Here is a 19579-nt window from a genome sequence, read left to right as displayed (position 1 = left end):
ACCTAACCTAGGTGCGCTGAGCGCGTGCCCCAACTTTTAAGCATTCCGTTGTAGACATGGCGGACACGGGACACGCGGCAGTCGATTGATCCGTCGCAGCATCTCACCGCCCAAATTTTTCGAAAATTCTGCCACTTTTTTCCAGCGGCTGCTTCTATCGATTGGCGATAGTGGGGAGTGTTGCGCATTATTGCCAGTGAGCTCTGGTGCTGGAAGCAGATCTTTTAGTTTTATTTTCATCTCTTGGACTTGCACTTGGCCCCGGACTTCTCAAGCCAACCCGAGCGCACTCGTCGCGCCCTCGCCCATACACCATGTCCGAATCCAAGCCGCATTTCCTCAAGTTTACCGGCCACAAAAACTTGGCCCAGCGCCTCGTCCTCTCCACCCTCACCGGCCGTCCAGTACATATCTCCCAGATCCGAACGACATCGCCGACGAGTCCGGGTCTTGCCCCCCACGAAGTCTCCCTCCTCCGCCTCCTCGAGGCCGTCACCAATGGCTCCTCCATGCAGATATCATATACCGGTACTACCATCACATATTCGCCCGGTCTCATCACTGGAGTTGCTCCTGGTGTTGGTGCAGTAGGCGATGCCGGCGACGTCATAGAACACAGCCTCCCCGCCACATGTACGCGAGGTGTCACATACTTTCTGCTCGCCCTGTGCCAACTGGCCCCTTTCTCGAAAGCCCACATGAATGTGCGGTTCACGGGGCCCGGCGTCATCACATCAGCCACAGAAACCGGCGATCTCTCCGTCGATTCCTTCCGAACTGCCATCCTGCCCTTATACAACCTATTTGGAATCCCCGCCATGCGGATAGAACTGAGAGTGCTACAAAGGGCGTGTGCCGGCCCCAGAGGCCTCGGTGGTGCCGGTATCGTTGAGCTCAGATTCGCCAGTCAGGTGCGGCTACCCAAAACATTACATCTCAACCGGAACCCCGGCAGGATACGGCGGATACGGGGTGTGTCGTACGCCACCGGTGTTTCCGCGAGCAACAATGCACGTATGATTCATTCGGCCAGGGAGGTGTTGAACCCGTTTGTCGCCGACATACACATTGCAGCCCAATACGATCAAGCACCACTGGTCGCGACAGGAGACAAGGCTGGGCAAAAACGAAGAATGGGTATCGGTTTTGGCCTGAGTCTGGTAGCAGAATCGAGTGCGACTGGTGTCCTGTATTCGGCAGACATCGTTGCGCCGGCGGAAGGAGGCGTCGTCTCTGAAGATCTGGGCAAGCGGTGCGCATATCAACTGCTGGAAAGAATAGAAACCGGAGGCTGCGTCGACCAAGCTGCTGCACACACAATCCTGACTCTCATGGCCATGGGATCCGAGGATGTCGGAAGAGTAAGGTTAGGAAGGAATATCATGGGAACGGAAGAGGTCATAGGGCTTGCTCGTGATCTAAAGACATTCGGCGCGAGCAGCTGGGGGCTGAGAGATGTGGAGGATGACGACACAGGCGACATCATAGTCTCGGTGAAGGGGACTGGTGTTGGCAACGTCGGCAGGAAGGTAGCATAAAAAGGAGGTGTGATACCCAATATTATATTTTGTACAATTCATTCAAGGCCGTCTTACTGTGCCCGTTTGTGCTGCAGCAAATCGTGCCCTCCTCTGTGCCGCCAATGCTGCCAGAGTCGTGTTGTAACCCACGCTCTGCAACGTATAGGCCGCAGCTGCCTCGGAGGTATTGCCCCGATCAGTGTAGGCTCTTCGTAGCGCATCTCGTACGTGGAAATCGGCCAGAATGGCGTTGCCAGAGGATAGTACGTCGCGCAAGTTGCCCCCGCTGCTGCTCCTCCGCTCGGCGAGAGATGCATGCCCCACGTTGCCGGCGTCATTGCTACCCCTTAATGGCTGCATCTCAATGTCATCCGTCTCATCTGTCGTGGGCCCGTCTCTCAGTACGCCTCGTTCCTCATGATCGTGGTCCTGGCTCGCGTTGGCCGGTGCGGGCGTCGCGCCTGTGCCGCCTACGGGCTGTCGCGGTGGGTTGAGTATCTTCTTGATCCGATCTTTCTCCAGGTTGACAGAAAGCATAAAGCACTGCAGTGTCAGCACCAACACGTCCAGAAGCAGCAACGTGAATTTGGAAGTGGGCGCCTTTTGTCCGACGAAATCTACGAGCACTCCGCCATGAAGATAACCCCGGGATATCTCGCTAGCTTGTGGCAGCGACGTGGCGAGATGCAGGATCATGCAGAAGATGTTGGGCCCGATTATCGCGCCTATGGGGTAGTTGAAGTATGGTATGATGGCAATGTCCGGCTTCACACTCAGGAAGAGCCAGTGCGGAATCCATCGGATGAGGAGGCGGAAGAAGGATACACTATGGGACCTGTCAGTCAAGTGGCCTTGCATTACGGTGACCGACGGGTGCGGCATACTCCATATAATACAGTACACATAGCTCGGCATATATTACAGCATCTAGGCTCATGAGTAGATGTAACACGAAGAGCAGCTTCTTGTTGAGGCCAGCCTTGGTCTTCTTTGACAGCTTGGGTCGCCGACCTGTGGCAGTGCCATTTTGTTGTTGCGACGAAGCGGCATTGCTATTGTCATCGTCGGCATCGTCCTCACGGCGGTTGGAGTTCGGGTCAGGGTCCGCCGGCGAGGTCGAGGCGGGATCATGGTTCATAGCTCCACCTCATTCGAACATTGAGAAAACCACCAAGATGATTTGTAATTTCACATGCTGCAGCGGGATTGCGATTGTTGTAGTCTGAGCCTCTGGCGCCGTTATGCAAACAAAGGATTGAGCCCGTCAAAAAGGGTTCATGCTTGGAACTGCGAGTGCAGAATGGATGGATGGCATTGGCACTCGCGTAGGCGCGGTGGGTCTAGAGTGTAAGCTGTTTATGTATGTAGGATACCTGAACCTGACGCCAAGGGTGGTTTGTTGGCATTGGCACGGCCTACTACAGTTTCTGCGAGAGCTGGTCGTCGTGCCATCTGATGTACATATCCGTAAACCGACGGAAGCCTCGGTGGATTGCATATTTGCAACTAGTGTGGTCTACTGGCTTACAGTACATTGCCGTCTACATAATCCCGTATCCCATCCAGCAAGTGTATAACTAGTTATGCACATGACCCCGCAGTCGCATTAAACATCCCACTTCGAAATTTGGCCCGAGCTGTGACTTTTGAAAGGCAGCGGGCGGCGGGCGGCTTTGGATGACTCAAAATATCACATCCCACTTCGCTCCCAAAGCTCCGTACATTTTCAGGGACCAATTCGACCTCGAGCATTCCCTCGACATTTCGCAACTCTTGGAGGCTACGGGTCGAATTCACCACACAACCCTAAAATGGCGAGCGACCTCATTTCCCAGGTGCTCAATGCCCTGGACAAGAACAGCCCCATCCTGTCCTCCGATGCCTTTCCGAATGTCCCCTTCGCCGAGTTGAAGGCCACCGTTGACCGCCTTAGCTCGCGGTCCATGGTCGAGTACAAGCAGTTGGAACGAGAGGAGGCTATCCTGGAGCCCGAGGGCAAGGCCATCGCCGAGACGGGAAGTCATGAAGCACGCGTCTTCGCCGCTCTGAGCAAGGCCATGAAGGCTTTGTCCGTCCAGGAAATCCAGGAGGCCGTCGGAGACAAGAATGTCGCAAAATTTGGCCAAGGCGGAGCAATGAAGAACAAATGGATCAAGAAGGTCGAGGGCGGCAAGTTCGAGGCTGCCGTATGTTCATGTCGCCTTGCCTACACATAGCATGTGAGAGATCGCTAATTCTCCACGCAGGTCGACTCGATAACAGACACAACCAAGGAGCAGCTTCAGACCATCGAGAAGGAGCGCACATTGTCCGACACCAAGGCCTTCGCCGAGTTCAAGAAGAAGAAGCTCATAAAGATTCAAAAAGTCATCAGCTTCTCCATCTCAAAGGGTCCCAAATTCGCCCTCGAGTTGGTCAAGGAGGAGACCGATCTGACGGAAGAAATGTTGAGTTCCGGCGCATGGAAGACGGCCACATTCAAGCCGTACAACTTCAATGCCTTGGGAGCTGACCAGCATGCGGGCGCCTTACATCCTCTCATGAAAGTTCGCCATGAGTTCAGAAACATTTTCTTCGAGATGGGCTTCGAGGAGATGCCTACTTCCCGCTTCGTTGAATCGGGATTCTGGAACTTCGACACACTCTTCGTTCCCCAACAACATCCCGCCAGAGACTTGCAGGACACTTTCTATATCAGTGACCCAGCCGTCGCGCACAAGCCGCGTGCTGAGGATGCAGAGGACAAGAAGGACTATGCAACATATTTCGACAATGTCAAGGCTGTCCACGAACACGGCAAGTATGGATCAATTGGCTACAGATACCGTTGGGATGAGGAAGAGTCTTTAAGGCTGGTCCTGAGAACTCACACTACTGCCGTCGTAAGCAATTTTCTGACTCACTTCTGACATTTGAAACCTCGACCATACTGAAAGAGAAATTACTGACTTTGACACTTCAGTCCACGGCTATGCTATATAAATTGGCGGATAAGAAGGGACCAGATGGCAAGCCTCCGCCTGCACGATACTTTTCCATCGACAGAGTCTTCAGAAACGAAACTGTAGATGCAACACATCTTGCCGAGTTCCACCAAGTTGAGGGTACGTGATTCCAAGAAGCTTTCATCACACTTAAGACTGACCTCTGATTATAGGTGTCATTGCCGATTACGACTTGACATTGGGTGGTCTCATGGAGTTCATGGAGATTTTCTTCAAGAAGATGGGCATTGAAGATCTTCGTTTCAAGCCTGCCTATAACCCATACACTGAGCCTTCTTTGGAAATCTTTTCCTTCCACAAAGGCTTAAATAAGTTGGTCGAAATCGGTAACAGTGGCATGGTAAGTAACCCGTCCCGTCCTATCCACCAAAATGCGCAATACACCCACCTTACAGATAATAATATACTATGTACTAACAAACGTAAAAGTTCCGACCTGAGATGTTAGAGGCGATGGGTTTGCCTAGCGATATGAGAGTATATGGTTGGGGACTCAGTTTGGAGAGACCGACGATGATCAAGTACGGTATCTCGAATATTCGCGAGCTGCTGGGCCACAAGGTCGATTTGAACTTCATCGAGAGGAACCCGGCTGTGAGACTAGACAAGAACTAGATAGAGCTTATACTCTGGCATTCGCCGAGCCAAAAATTCTAAAACCGGACGTTCACGATGATTCAGAAGCAGTCTCAACAAACATGGTTAGCGCAAAAATAGTGCTATGCGTCAACTCGGCATGCCACTTAGTAATGGTATCGGTAATACATCATCAACAGTTACAGACGCCGCTACTTGAGGTGAAAGTGAGTCATCGTGTTTACAGGGCCTTGGTTTATGCACCTACGTTAAGTTGATTTGTATGCCCTCTATGAGAAAAATATCCCCAACTTTCTCAACTAAAACCGTCGTTCTTTCCCAACCATCTTCGAACCCCCCGGTCCTACCTATGTTGACCATGAGATCGTAGCTACGCAAAAGTCAGAAAATGTCGTGGGCAGACAAGAGCAACTTCGGGACGACTTACCTCACCCTGCGTCAACGGATCACGGGCATCTATTTCGCGGGCTAGGCAACGCAAGATGTGACAGGAGAGTGCGGTTGAGAATACGATCTGAGGACTACGATTTGTCGTCCTCATCCTTGTGCTCGACGGGGACAATCAGTCCGAAACGGTCCTCTACATTCCACGACTCCTTCTCTCGTCGCGTGTTGCGGTGTCTGAGATCGTCTGACAAAAGCGCGCTGTACAACTTCAGGTAACCCGGTAGTATGCAGCCTATGTCGGCTACCAAGCCTTCTCGGTGTGTGTTGCGGTAGGTTCCCGAGAGCAGAGGGAAATCACCAGGCAAGTATTGGACCAGCTTCATAAGGCCAAGTTCTACGTCCGTCTCCAAGACGATTCGTCCACTTTTCTCGAAGAAGTTCAATTTATACAAGTCGTTGAGAAGTAGTGTGTGATACGTCTTGGGGTGGCGGCGGAGAACCGTATCTTTCTCGATGAGTCCATCAAACGAGGGTCGGCGATTTCGAAGATAATGGTAGGAAGATGAAGAAATCGCCATGATGAGACTGGTCCGTTGCCGCTGATGATAGATGGGGGAATTTGCAGAGAAACTGCTCGACTGCGCCGGAGTTGGAATTCGCGTGAAGTAAAGGTAAACAGTTATGACGAGCTACAAGACAAATTTCGCAACTTGTAGCACAGTAGTTCGCAGACGGAAATCACCAAGGCAGTTGCAATTGTGACTACTCGCAGTTGTGGCATGAAGTTGGCTGTGCGATGAAATTTTCGTTTGGCAGTTTCTACTTTTAGAACACGGAAAGCACTCGAGCATTAATTGGGAATACAGGTATTATTTAAAAAAGACAATATATATACATTGCCCACTGAGACACCCCATTTCCAGTCAAAACCTATTCTGACATCCATGAAAAGACTTGATTTCCTACTCGGTGGCGATCTAGCATAGCAGACGGGCCATGATGGTTAATAACCGGTATATTATGCAACTACTTGTAGCAAATGGAACTTCCAGGTACACGGCCCATTGATTTGCTGCTTCCATCAGAAGCCACCACAACGGCCGCAGTTAGGCCCCTCTGAATTCTATCAAGCCGGAGCAGTATACTCGACGGAAACCACGAGTCCAAATGTCTCCTCAATCTTCCACTGATCGAACCTGTCCCTCCGCGTATTCTCATGCGGCAGATCATCAATGACAAGCGAGCTATAGCGCCACAAGATTGATTGAAGGACTTTGAAGCTTGTGCCCATGAGCTGCTTGCGTCTGCGTAAGAGGAACTCCCGCGACAGCATGACAGAACCGTTGAGCTTATCCTATTTCATCTGACTAGTCTGGACCGTCGATCTAGTTCGAAGCCATCGTTGAAGATGTCTTATGTCCAGAAGTTTATTCCCAGCAGACTTTTGAACAGCGAGCGGTGATACACGTCCAGATACTGGCACAGAGATCTGTCCGAACATTGGGCGCTCGGAGCGGCACCAAGGCTAATGGGGTTGATATTAAGATAACGGCCATAATGTAACTAGTATCGCTTCTTTTGCAAGGAAAGTTTGTAATAGACAGAGGGTTCACAAGAAGTGGTTTGTAGTTTACGGGGAGACGTGGGAGCTTTGCTGACAGTCAAAGGAAAGGGTCTCAACCGTAAACTACATATGCTTGAAACACCTAACTAAACCGCTGTGACTTTATTTCGAGGTATTTTCCAGAACAAACGGCATATGGAAAAGAAAGGAACTATGGCGGAGGCGGTATCCGAATTTGGTAGGTCTGTCTTCATTTTATGAGTAATGGCCACCAGAGGCAACAGTTTTCTGCATGCACACATTGTTCCAAAGAGAGGGTGATCGTGTAAATGTGGTCGCCTAAGCTAATTGTAATTAAAAATGATAATTAAGAAGAAGAATAGTAGTACATGGCAAAACGATGTTACCAACTACTTCATAACAGACCAATAAATAGTACCACTACGATGACACAAATGGTTCATCAACGACATATGTCAAAATCAAGTACATGCTTATTGTGCGCCCTTTGGATATAAAACAAATCTGACTTGTCCCTGGAGCCTCCATTTCATCGTTTCTCTTCAACATCTTCGTATATCATTTGTTCAACCTCAGAAAAGCCGAGTTAGATCGAATTCCGTCAAGAAAGTGGGCAGTCTCGAAGGCCGGCTTGGGTCACGGTCTTTTAGGAACTTGACAGTGGTGCTTGCGGCCAAGTACCTTGCTTATAGCTCAGCCACATTTGATGGTTGGTCGCGACCGTCCACCCAGTACATGATTGGTGCCCCAAGGGTGTGAGGGTGCGATTGCCATGGTGCGACATCGAACAAGACGACTCTTCCAAATGTTGGGGCGTTAGACAGGGCTGTTTTTGAATTTACGTTCTCGCCCTCCGTCCAATCTTGCTGCACCTCATCCCATGCTTTCACCAGAAAGCGATTGAATTTCGGCCAATCGTTTTCAGAAACTTCTGGATCGATCAAGTTCTCAAGGTCTTTCTCATCCCATCCCCACCGCGTTCTGGTCTGTATATGCGGTCGTGCTTGCAATACAGTGTCAATGTTTCGAATAAACGTGGGCTTTAAGTGCTGTAGTTTTCGAACAATACCTTCCAAGAGGGGCGAATCGTCGACGTCGATAGCTAATGGGTTGGTTCTCTCAACCCCAAAGAGCTGGCTCTCGGTGTAAGGGTCGCTGTGAGGTGGAAGCAAGACTGTATCCTCAGCCAATTTTACTTCGGTAAGTCTGGGAAACAGCCTCTGATTACAAATATCGGCAAATATCATCCCAAGGACCCTGGACGGTGAATCAATTATGATAGATTGCACAATGGAGAGCATATCTTCGAGGACCTCGGTGGAGTATAGACCCTTTGCGGTTTTGATCCGTAAACTGTCCCTGTCCGGGTCGAACCAGCTCCATTGGGTCTTCCTCACACCCATATGGGAATGACGATGGATGCTGCCATTCAAGCAAGCATAAGCTTGAGGGTTCCTGAGAGGTACAAGTTGACCTGCTTTGCACGCAACAGCTCTAGATTCCCGGCATGCTTGAGCTACGGCAGGAGGCCGTAGCCTGGGCGAGAACCGATATTGGGACCATTTCATGATCGCCATTGTTTCGATGTTTAGAGTTTTATTAACTGTTTCCTCGATTGTCAGAATCCTTTGAGGCAGTGCTTGGCCCCATATCATGCCCCTAATCTCCACTGGAAGCCGCCGAAATTGGGGGAATTGAGGCGGCCCGTCGTCAAACAGCTTGCGCAGCTTGTCGATTTCGCGGCGCTGCGCATCTACTTGCTGCTTGAGCTGGCTTGTTCGCAGTTCAAACACGTCTTGGGCTTCTTGGAGAATAGTGCCGAAGACATCCATCGTCTCGTCAACTTTCTCTTGCACGTCCTCATACTGCTCCTGTATGTCTGAAACTTGGTGATGGATCTTCTCAACATTGCCGTCCACATTGCTAATGCATCCCGACAGCTCATTGATTGAATTAGAATGCAGCTGAAAGGTTGTCTGGTGGGTTTGAATCTGCGTCTGAAGCAATTCGATGCATGTCTTGATGTCTCCAGCCAAAGAACCCACCCTTGCATCGAGGCTTGCAAGTCTGCCCGGTTCAGAGGCTCTGTGCGGGTTGCTGGATAACATTTCGCACATGAACTTTATCGATGAATCAGAAAACGGCGGTAGTTATAGTGAAGCTCTTGGAAGAAGTCATTGAATTGGGAGATCTGGAAATGAGTTTTGGGGTACGGTGAGTTCCTGCGCTGTGCTTTCTTCTTCTTGCACGGGCCACTGGTCGGAAAGTGTGTGTGAATAAAGCTTGAGGTTGCTGGTTATGCTCACTTTCGCACTGTATGGGGATGAATACCGTATTACACAGATTTCTTTGTTTAGGTGTGATCTCATCTTCAATATTTTGGGTTCCGGGGGACTATATGCGTCGAAGCGACTAACATGCATAGTTCACAAGAACATCTAAACCTAAATGCAATTACTGTCCGCTAAGCTATGATGTATTAGAACGTTACAAAGCCTGCACGTTACTGATTGTATTTCAACTTAGATTATAACATGAGCTACTATGTGTTCCGCTGCATCAAATAGAGGGTATTTATGATAAGAACCTGGGCAAATATGGGGGGCCTTTATATAATACACTATAGTTCGAATGGCGATTGGACCATGTATTCCTAGTATTACATTAACAGAGGGGGGGGGGGGGTTCAGGCAAGTCATAAACAGCTCCCTTCATACCTCTTCCCTACCACCGAAATGGGTCCTGTCCAAAACATATAGTAGAACAAGACAGCAAACAAGTCAGTCCCTAGACAAGTATTCAGGCAAAAGAACGAAGCACGATGCCCTTATCACACTGAAACGGCCAGGATAGTAGGCTCAGCATGAACGCCACAACGCTTGCCCCAAGTGGGACATGATAGCTTATGCGATGTGGACTCTCGTGGCGTTTTAGACGAAATTTGAGCCTCTATGTACCAAGCTATAGCTGAAAGCGATCAAGTTTATGCCCGTCGAGTCAAATTCTATAGGCAAGCAAGTAGAACTCAAATCCAAACTTACGCGACAATGTACAAGCACAGATAAAGATATAAACCGTCAGATCGCGCTTAGGGAACATTACTATAAATATTTGACTAGATCTTGTAGAAGCATAAGATAAGCAACAACTGATTCATTAGCAAGTTGGTCGACTTGGCGACCTATTTGGCGGGACTAGTGAGTGGTTCACAGTGGTGGATTTGCTCTACTTAGCGCATGTGAAACTCGTTTAGGACTGTCGATGCCTCGTTCTGTGGGCGTTCGACGGATGTAGTTGGAGAAAATACACAAGTCCGGATCAACTTTCAAATTACAAAGCTCGTACGCCCTTAATAAGCTTGATCTCTGTCACAGCTATAACAGTAGGCGTGAGGAAGTGAAGTCAATCAAGAGAAAGAAGCACACTTTTAGCAGACTAATATCCCACTAACCTAGTTAATAGAGATGTTTAGCATCTCACCGACGTTGAACCCTCTTTCCACGAGATTTATAAGTAAAGTGTGCAAAAGAACCAGGCCTCGATGCCCTCAAAGGAAACTTGTCTTGAATGAGGTATCCAACGCCAGAAAATCCAGATAAACCATGATACATAATAGCAATGGCGTATTATTGCTCTTATTTCGTATACTCTCCCTAGGCATTTATGTACTGCAGGGTATAGCTTATCAAGTGAAAGGTATTATAGTCGAAGCCAATTATTACAATTACTAGACATAACAACAGTCAATTTTATGTTTCCCAGATGGACGGGCATGTTTTCTAATCAAGAACAACAAGCAAGCGAAACTAGGCAGTGTTTCCCGCCTTGGGGAACGGGGTCCGCCTAGCATGACGATGATACGACTTAACGATTAGATTAACCGGAGTCTGGCTGGTCGCTGTATAGAGGTGCAGTGTGAATTTATGTATGTGCAAATGCGTCTTGTTATATTACGTTTGCTTGAACTCACTTGCCATGTATCCATCATGTGGCATGAGGCCAATTGGGTCAAGAGCCGGCGCTTTTAGCAGATGCGTTTGTTGGTTACACCATGCAGGCACTTTTGGCGATGCATCCGGTTTTGGCTGGGTAGCAGACACCTGTGTTATGGCCCAGGCCTTGCAAGGGGCGAAAAAGTGACAGCTCAAGGGTATTTCAGTCGTCTTGCTGCTGAGATTTGAGATCTATCATTTGTATGAATCTTTCATTTCTACGGCCTTGTGTAGAATGTCGGGTAGGATGAAGCAAAGCCCTTCGTTTTCAGTCGCGCTGGGCAGGTGTATAACAATCAATACCGCATCAGCCAGCCATCCCCAAATCTCTGGCAGAAACTTCCTCCGTAACTCCTACCGTGGGCCTATAGACATCCAACAGAATATTAAAGATCGCTCACTCACTGGCACTGATCGATGCCGCAGTCCCAACACATTATCATCGAGACGAGTCACTAAGTCATGCATTGAGCCAAAATCACGGAAGAGAATCGACCATCCACTTGCCATAACCAGTAGATTCGCTATATAGTGAGGTCTGCTTATGTCCATGATGCCTTTCAGGTGAAATGCAATTGCAGCAGGGTATCGAGTAGCTGTGAACAGAAAACAAGGAACGCCTCCCTTCCCCTTGACCAAACCAAATGCAGATGTAGTAAGCCGACTAATAGCCGCGCTGAATGCGTGTATCGTAAAAACCATGCCTGGACTCATCAGGGCTTTTGACTTGTCTTGTATGTGAGCCAGCCTCATCATGTTCATCAGTCTTCCCATATCGTCTCAAGATCAATGTCGCCCCTCCTTTCCGCACCACAGACGCTCCATCGCTTGCGCTTGTCCCGAGTAGACCCCAAGCCTAGAGTTCTTCCCCGAGCAAGACCTTCTTTCCCTTTGGACTCGCCTGATGAATCCTCTCCATCGCCGTCCGAGCCCTCCGCAGCAGCCCTCAGCTTGGCCATCCGCTCGTCTTCTAGTGCGGCTTCCTCAGCATCGGGGGAGTCTGGAATAGTTTCTAAACTAGAGATACTGGGACTCCGAGATCTCATCGACGTGGGGGTGGATGGAACTGAAGAAGACGGATAGTAAGGAAAGGTGTAGCTGCTGGCAGAGGAATCATATCCCCGGTATACAGGTGACGCTGCCATAGACGAGGGCGTTGAGGGCAACGATGCATTAGCCGACTGTGCTGGGGGCGGGAGTGGTAGAGAATGCCGCAAGGGCGAAGCAGTACGTCGATGGCCAAGAGCTGCGCCTTCAGCAACTTGCTTCTCGGGGCCATCCAGAATGGACGATCGAATGGGCGACAGCGGTGGAAACGCCTCGTCTGCCGGCTTCTTACGCTGCCTCACTCGGTTGGGGGATCCTTTTGGACTGGCCGGGCGGAGGAGGGGAGAACCCAAGGCGCGACTGGCGGCATCAAAGCCTGGCATGGATCTGGTCCGAGAAATGGCAGGTGGAATCTGAAGAGTGGCAGCTGACTTTGATCTCGTGTGCATGCCGGAAAGAGGCGACGTAGTTCTCGGCCGGTAAGGCAAGGCCAGGGCCGGAGGAGTGCTCCAAGAAGGCGAGCTCGGGGACATCGGTTCAGTAGACCGCCGTACTGTCGGAGGCTTGCGGGTGAAGTCGAAACTATCGGTGGAGATGGCTCGGGGCTGCTGGAGTCGTAGCGAAGGCAAGGGAGCAGATTGGAAGCTCTCTAGACTCTCGGTCTCGGGAACGGGCTCCATGGTGACTGATTCCCTTTGGAGACGGCGGCTTATTGCTCTTCAACGTTGACCATGTGTCGTTGGTGAGTTGCATGAGTCGCAATGCTGCCTATAGTGTCCCAATTGCTTGGATAAATAAATCACATGTACGAAATCACCCCGTCGTAGTTGCGAGAGATGAGGGGGACGTAGACCGAGTGTGAAGGTGGGACGCTGTGAGGGGCGTTTCGAAAGGCCGCCACAGGGCGTGGTGTTGAGAATATGCTCGAAATAAGCGTTTCGCCTGGAATGTAAATGTACCGTAGCAGTACTTCAAGTAGGTCGCAGGTCCCCTGAGCTGTCAAGGCTGAGTAAGGCGACGCGACGCGACGCAACGCCCGGATGATCAAGGTTCGTGTCTGAACCTTTACTTATTTTTCTAACGTTTCCCTGGCGCTGTCCTCCGTCAGCGGCCACTGAAGCGAGCTGCTACCGAACTGTATCCATGGGACACGAGGGTCGTAATTGTGGTTGCACCAGTATCTGAGTTAACAAAGGCTTGCGGTTAGGAATGCGGGCAGCCTGCAGCTAGGTAACCAGAGAGGGTGTTTCTTTCGGCAGGAATGTAGCGTAGGAATTTCAAGGTGAGGGTCTCGGGGAACAGAAGGGACAAAAAAATGGAAGGATTTGATGGAGGTTCTGTTCCGATGGGTTTGTTTGTTGATGTTCACTATGAGAGGGGCGGCAGTAGTCGGGGGTCTTTATTACCAAGAGAGCGGGTATTCATGCGCTTGACTCCAAGTGCTCCTTTTGACTCCTTGGAGGCGAACGACAGGCCTGTCAAGTCGCCAAGCACCCCGGAACAGCAGCATGACAGTGGATCACCTACGCTGATCCATTCCCCGTTGCCCCGCCTCACAATGCCTTATGCGGCCATATTAAAAAAAAAAAAAAAGGGCGGGCATAAACCAGCATACAGTAGAACCCGACAACGAGCATTGCCAATCGTCAGGTTGTGGAGGATTCTCAGATGGTCTACTTGAAGAACGGAAGAATCTTTTTCTTTTCTTTTCCTTTTTTCTATTTGTTGTTCCCATTTTTCCTGCCTTTCAGCAACAGCGAACAATTTCCCCTCTCTTTTCTTCACCGAGTTTTGTCATGAACGACTAGGTTAGACTCGTTCCCGCTGAGGAACTTGGATCTGGATTCATATGGATTTCAGGGGACTCTGCCTACGCTAAAGAGGACCCTAGAACCCTTAGATTATTCGGGATGGCCCGACATCAGATAAATTACTTTATGAATATCCAGTCTTATTCAGTACAGCATAACGAGATGAAAGGCACAGTGACAATTTGTCTTTCTCTTCATATGACACACTTTACAAGGAAACAAGCAATACGGAACTCATTTTTCCATGCCACGCCCCTTCACGAGATTTATAGCATCATCTTGCATGGCTGGATGAGATAGAGCCTGAGGGCTAGGAACCATGCAACGACCATGTGTCAAAATTGAGCTTACTCGAGCCGCAAAGACCCATGACTCGGGCCTAGGACCGCATGCCCGAGGCTCTAAATGCTCCCTCCGGCTTTGGAGCTCCAACATGGCGTCTATGTATCCGTTGCTGCGATTTGATGGCTCGGCGGAACCGAATCTTCAGGTCACAATCGCATGTGTATCCAAAGTTTTGGCCTCTACGGAATACTGGATTGGAGGTTTGTTCCAGACTGCCGACCCTCCTGTTTTGGTAAAACTCAATAGAGCGGCAAATCGCGCTGCGTGATGCGCACATCTGATGAACCACTGCTGCGACCAACAATTGTGGCAGCTCAAGCCCAAAGAGGCGTCTTGTCAGCTCAACACCTGTCACACGTCATGGTTCAGGTCATGGCCATGCCCGTTTTGCGTCCATTTCAAGTCCTCGAATCACTTGCAGAAAGGTAGATGATCCGGCAGACCCTCCCCCAGTCCGTGCGGCTGCCCATGAGACCAGGCACATGCAGATTCTCGCTTGTGAATCGGGAGAGATCCTGCATTCGCGCTCTTCCTGCAGTACCGGGTACTGTATATTTATCCTCGCTTTGGTGACACTTTAGCCAAATGATTTAGGAGAGTTACTAATCCTCCAATGATTGTAAGTGATCACCTCAGACCACTCGCACAGCCATGGTCTTTGCCCGTTGTCTTTTAAAAAGGAGTTGATACTTGATGGGTGGGTGGAAATGAAGACTCTTGAGTAAATGCATCAATTTTGGCAGGTCTGCAATATCATGGACGAGGCTGACTGGTTGGTTGGCGACACGAAACTAGCCCAGTCACTAAGAAAGAAAAAGGAAGGGGGAATAAAAAGGACAAAAAAAGAAGAAGAAAAAGACGAGGTTGGTTGTGCACCTTTTGGTGTCTTTGCATGAGGCCAGTCTGAATCTTTTGATTGGACTCTTATGAGTATGGCCACATAGCCGTCCGTACAACCTCCTCCTCCGCGACTTGCAGAGCATGGTCTCACATCCCGAGGCTCCAATGGTTGATCATTGGTCGGCTGAGAAGAAACAACGAGATACAGTTTTAAGGCCTACAAAAACAACCACATCTGCTCGCAAACGAGTCGATTAGCAACGTAATCATGACTTTCTACCTTGCAGCTTGCAGCTTGCAGCTTGCAATCTTGTAAGGAGTAACATGAAATTGCTTTCGTTAAATACGAGACCAGCTTGTTCTAGTTAGTCCGGTCCCTAGAGGAATACGAGGTGAATAATCTCTTGGACCGTTGGTTTGTGCTCCTTTCGAAGGCTTCCCTCGGCGAGCGAACGCATTGGGCGTCGAAGAGACGATGCAAAGTATGGTATACATGTGGTGCGTCGAAGAGGGAAAGTCGTTGACTAGATATGCTCGAGCCGGTGCATCCTTACGAACCCTTTTGCATGTTGAGGTTGTGGAGACGGAGTAAAATAGCAGCAATGGCAAAAATCCCAGGTTTCAGGCTTAGCAAGGGGTCTAAAGATGGGGGGGCTAGCGGGCTCTCTGGAGGGCGCTTGACTGCGTTGGGCTTGAAACGAGTTAGCCTCACCACTCAGCACTCAGCAGCTTGCAGCATGGCTGGCGAAGGTTTGCAACCACATGGATTATTTTCAAGGTGTCTTTTTGACTTAGCCGGCTTATCATCTCCCTGGAACACAAACTTGTCCTGCCAAACAAAGACAGGCCAACGTCCGGCGAAGCCACTGCAATCAATCGAGCAGGCTCTGCCAACATTGAAACGGGGAAATCTGCATTTCCAAGAGCTCAAGACATTTCAGTTTAATTTCCTACGAGAGCAGAGCTGAGCAATTCAACCGCGAGTGGACCCCCCTTTTTCCCAATGGCCGACGCTCGATCATAAATCGCACTTCTTTCGCGCACACGAATATCCCGAGCCTGGACGCCCGACGACGGTACCATAACACATGATGGCGCGCCCCTTGGGGCCGGTTCGCATGAGGAGGACGAACTACGTGACAGTCTTCATTGGCGTCGTCCTCTGCACCTTTATCATCTACTTCCTGTCGCAATCCGGCTCGAGTTCGCACACAAACACCCACCGGCAACGTCCCTCCAAGCCAGCCCCCAAGTCCACCGTCCAGCACATCAGACGCGATGTCCAGCGCTTCGACCTCAACAAAGTTACCATCACTGACGACCCGCTCGCAAACAAGGAGCACATACTCATTCTCACGCCCATGGTTCGCTTCTACGACGAGTACTGGGAGAACCTCATGAAGCTGAACTACCCCCATGAGCTGATCACTCTGGGCTTTATACTACCCAAAAACAAGGAAGGAAATGCTGCCACGTCAGCTCTGCAGGCTGCCGTCACGAAAGCCCAAAAAGGACCCTCTAAGAATCGGTTCAGAAGGATTATCATCGAGCGACAAGACTTCGACCCTCCACTGGCGTCACAGGATGAGGCGGAGAGGCACAAATTGCACAACCAGAAGGAGCGTCGTGCCGCCATGTCCAAGGCGCGGAACTCTTTGCTGTTCACAACTCTGGGTCCTGACACATCCTGGGTGCTGTGGCTCGATGCCGATATCGTCGAGACACCAAAAACCCTTATTCAGGATCTTGCATCCCATAACAAGCCTCTCGTAGTGCCCAACTGCTTCCAAAGATACACAGACGACAATGGCAAGCTAGCAGAGAGAGCCTACGACTTCAACAGCTGGCAGGACAGTGTGACTGCTCAGGAACTTGGGGCCAAGATGGGCAAGGACGACCTCCTGCTTGAAGGTTACGCCGAGCTGGCAACGTACCGAACACTCATGGCGTATATGGACTTGGATAACAAGCAAGATGTCAGCGTAGAAGTCGATCTGGACGGTGTAGGAGGAACAGCTTTGATGGTCAGGGCAGAAGTTCACCGCGATGGAGCAATGTTCCCGCCATTCCCGTTTTATCATCTCATTGAGACGGAAGGTTTCGCCAAAATGGCCAAACGGTTAGGCTACCAAGCCACGGGATTACCCAACTACAGGGTAAGGCTTATCTTCCAGCCTGCTGTCGGCTCTCATGCTAATCCGGTTCATAGGTATATCACTACAATGAGTAAGCAATACATCAGCCGCCCATTTCCTGGTTGAAACGTCTGTTTGCTACTCGGTGAGCATTTGCATTTTACGAGCTTCTGAATATGTACGTTGGTATGATTTGACTGCAAGGCGATCCTGTCATTACCAGCAATCGTCGCTGGCCTGCGGGAAAAGGCGATTTGGACTTCCCTCGCTTTTTTTTTTTTTTCAATCCCCAGTAGTTTGCTGGGTGGGATTTGAACGTAAGGCGTGGCTTTTGGTTGGGGGAACTGTACGAATAAAAGATTAAACATACGGACGCATAGACAGGTGTTTTCTCATCTTTCATCACGGCCGTTGCAGTGTCCGCGGTCTACTAAATGAAAATGACTTTTAAACTCTTTTGATTTGCACGCGCCCCTTGACCGGGCTCTCACCTGAACATTGTGCTTGTGTTCAGCTTTGGAATCCAGCAGGCTCGCTTGCTTTACCTATTAATAGTAACCCAGGAACCGATAATATTAGCAAATACAGAGGAAATGTCCTTTGCCACCAAGCTCCTTACCAAAAAAGAATCCCCTGGACAGTGTTGCTCGCCCCATAAGATATAGACACAGCCTTGGTTTGTAGACAACTGACCCTGTTATATAGCTCTTTCAGATCTGGTATAATTACCTGCAGGTCGTCCCCCCCATTATTGGATTTTCCCGTGGCACTTTTGCAACTCGCTCTGACCTCACCTCAAACGTCCACATCCTCCTTCTCCTCGCCGGACCACTCCTTGGAGAGGAGAACGACGCGGGCAAGTTTGCCCACCAAACCAGTCAGCGCCCCCTCCCTCTCGCTATCGGCCATCATACCGACCCCCATCGTCGCCGACCCAGAACTCGACCAGCCTCCGCGCGCCGACGCCGTCCCCGGAGCGTATGAGGGCGGCCACGTCGACGTTGAGGGGGCTGTCGGTGCCCGGGTAGCCCAGCAGCATGCGCACGGCGCGCACGCACTCCAGGACGCTGTACGCGGGCGTCCAGGCGTCCTTGAGCAGGTCTAGGCAGATCTCGCCGCTCTCCAGCGCCACGTTGGCGTGCACCACGGGCGTCGCGAACGTCATCTTCGGGGGCGCCAGCGGGTACGACGGCGGGATCTGGATCTGGAGGAGCCAGCGGCCTTCTGTTACTTGTGGTCAGTTCCTGTGTGTGTGTGTGTTCTTTTTCCATTTAAATTTAATTTTTTTCCCACGTAGAACAGTGGTTCACACATATAGGTAGACATCGTTCTCGTAAGACCGGACGACGAGAGGATGAGGGGAGCAGGGGAGGGGCGGCTCCAAGCGGAAGATGGAAGCAAGGAAGATGAGGAGACGAGGGGAAGGATGTTTTTGATCAAAAGACGAACCGTCGTAACCGTTCCCGATCCCCCGTCCGTTGATCACCGCTTCCCAGTGGAGTAGCTCGTCCTCGCCCACGGGCCCTAGCCTCTCGATGCCCGTCTCACCGGGAGCTTCCTTTTCCCAAGCCGCGAGTTCGCGCAGCAGGCGCTTGGTGGCGCTGCGCGAGCTGGAATTTGAGGTTGACACGGCAGGCATGTTGTTTTCTTTGCGGTGCTGTCGCGGCGGCGACTGTGGCTGCGAAGGCGTGCGGGTGCGGTACCTCGTGCGACGGGGGTCTGACCTCGATCTCGATCTCGACTCCTCGACCACGATGTATGCGTCGTCGTCCCGTGTTCGTTGGGAGCGGCGCTCTCTCGACCGCGGTCTACTGCTATCCCGACGGGGCAGCACTGTCGCGTGGCTCGAGGCGGGCTTGACCCGATGGTGTCCCGGCAAGGAGTGTTGGCCTCTTTCCGTGGGTGATGGGCAGTTGTGTGGCTTCTGTTCTGGCCACAATCTCGTTTCCGATACTCGTTGGTTGTTCTCCTCCAGAGACATCATGCAGTACTAAACAGTCCCCCGGAGCTACCCTGGGTTTAGAATCTACGTAGCTGATCTAGCGGCCTGCAGAGCTGGGGGTTCGCTGAGATGGTTCAGTAGTTCGATTGGCTCGCGTCGGCTCCCCCGTGGGGGGCCCAACAGGCGCGCGCTCGGTCGTTGCCGAGGCTTGTGGGGGAGTTTTGTCTCCATCGCCTGCCGCATGAGAATATGGGCTGAGAGACCGTGTGCCTGGGCAGCAGTCTTGATCGATCGGGGAGTGATTCATGAATGTTAAACCCACATCTCGCACATACTGGATAGCAGGTGTCTATGGTCGACTTTAGTCTGTGTA

General features: G+C 50.7%; 7 protein-coding genes across 7 annotated transcripts; 3 read left to right on the top strand and 4 right to left on the bottom strand.

The window, feature by feature from the left end:
- Window positions 1–314: 314 nt before the first annotated feature.
- On the top strand, window positions 315–1538 carry BKA67DRAFT_664254 (RNA 3'-terminal phosphate cyclase/enolpyruvate transferase; the record flags this gene model as incomplete). The annotated part of the gene is made up of 1 exon (XM_046108333.1): window positions 315–1538. The coding sequence occupies one exon, from the start codon at window positions 315–317 to the stop codon at window positions 1536–1538; it is 1224 nt and encodes a 407-aa protein (XP_045952929.1).
- Window positions 1539–1580: 42 nt separating this feature from the next.
- On the bottom strand, window positions 1581–2658 carry BKA67DRAFT_541381 (uncharacterized protein; the record flags this gene model as incomplete). Its single annotated transcript, XM_046100929.1, has 2 exons — window positions 1581–2346; window positions 2405–2658. The coding sequence occupies 2 exons, from the start codon at window positions 2656–2658 to the stop codon at window positions 1581–1583; spliced, it is 1020 nt and encodes a 339-aa protein (XP_045952928.1).
- A 426-nt stretch (window positions 2659–3084) lies between these two features.
- Window positions 3085–5268, top strand: BKA67DRAFT_584230 (phenylalanyl-tRNA synthetase-like protein alpha chain). The gene is made up of 5 exons (XM_046104136.1): window positions 3085–3706; window positions 3767–4402; window positions 4483–4624; window positions 4678–4865; window positions 4955–5268. Exons 1-5 carry the CDS (start codon window positions 3332–3334, stop codon window positions 5138–5140), a joined length of 1527 nt encoding a protein of 508 aa, XP_045952927.1. The 5' UTR covers window positions 3085–3331; the 3' UTR covers window positions 5141–5268.
- A 2140-nt stretch (window positions 5269–7408) lies between these two features.
- On the bottom strand, window positions 7409–9461 carry BKA67DRAFT_584226 (uncharacterized protein). Its single transcript, XM_046104135.1, has one exon. The coding sequence runs from the start codon at window positions 9209–9211 to the stop codon at window positions 7781–7783; it is 1431 nt and encodes a 476-aa protein (XP_045952926.1). The 5' UTR covers window positions 9212–9461; the 3' UTR covers window positions 7409–7780.
- Window positions 9462–11584: 2123 nt separating this feature from the next.
- On the bottom strand, window positions 11585–13130 carry BKA67DRAFT_102812 (uncharacterized protein). Its single transcript, XM_046094837.1, has one exon. The coding sequence runs from the start codon at window positions 12811–12813 to the stop codon at window positions 11848–11850; it is 966 nt and encodes a 321-aa protein (XP_045952925.1). The 5' UTR covers window positions 12814–13130; the 3' UTR covers window positions 11585–11847.
- Window positions 13131–15946: 2816 nt separating this feature from the next.
- Window positions 15947–17597, top strand: BKA67DRAFT_584223 (alpha-mannosyltransferase). Its single transcript, XM_046104134.1, has one exon. The coding sequence runs from the start codon at window positions 16218–16220 to the stop codon at window positions 17388–17390; it is 1173 nt and encodes a 390-aa protein (XP_045952924.1). The 5' UTR covers window positions 15947–16217; the 3' UTR covers window positions 17391–17597.
- Window positions 17598–18162: 565 nt separating this feature from the next.
- BKA67DRAFT_526003 (ubiquitin-conjugating enzyme) lies at window positions 18163–18903 on the bottom strand (the record flags this gene model as incomplete). Its single annotated transcript, XM_046098717.1, has 2 exons — window positions 18163–18488; window positions 18714–18903. 2 exons carry the CDS (start codon window positions 18901–18903, stop codon window positions 18163–18165), a joined length of 516 nt encoding a protein of 171 aa, XP_045952923.1.
- Window positions 18904–19579: the final 676 nt, after the last annotated feature.

The sequence above is a fragment of the Truncatella angustata genome, assembly GCF_020726525.1.
Source record: "Truncatella angustata strain MPI-SDFR-AT-0073 chromosome Unknown BKA67scaffold_10, whole genome shotgun sequence".
Taxonomy (NCBI): Eukaryota; Fungi; Ascomycota; class Sordariomycetes; order Amphisphaeriales; family Sporocadaceae; genus Truncatella; species Truncatella angustata.
This window is presented reverse-complemented; position numbering and strand designations above follow the sequence as displayed.

Bases quoted from the DNA above. Each gene is read 5' to 3' on its own strand.
- BKA67DRAFT_584230 (XM_046104136.1), top strand. From the start codon at position 3,332: ATGGCGAGCGACCTCATTTCCCAGGTGCTCAATGCCCTGGACAAGAAC. The intron at 3,707-3,766 runs GTATGTTCATGT...TTCTCCACGCAG, and splicing joins GCGGCAAGTTCGAGGCTGCC to GTCGACTCGATAACAGACAC. The intron at 4,625-4,677 runs GTACGTGATTCC...CTCTGATTATAG, and splicing joins CGAGTTCCACCAAGTTGAGG to GTGTCATTGCCGATTACGAC.
- BKA67DRAFT_584226 (XM_046104135.1), bottom strand. From the start codon at position 9,211: ATGTGCGAAATGTTATCCAGCAACCCGCACAGAGCCTCTGAACCGGGC.
- BKA67DRAFT_102812 (XM_046094837.1), bottom strand. From the start codon at position 12,813: ATGGAGCCCGTTCCCGAGACCGAGAGTCTAGAGAGCTTCCAATCTGCT.
- BKA67DRAFT_584223 (XM_046104134.1), top strand. From the start codon at position 16,218: ATGATGGCGCGCCCCTTGGGGCCGGTTCGCATGAGGAGGACGAACTAC.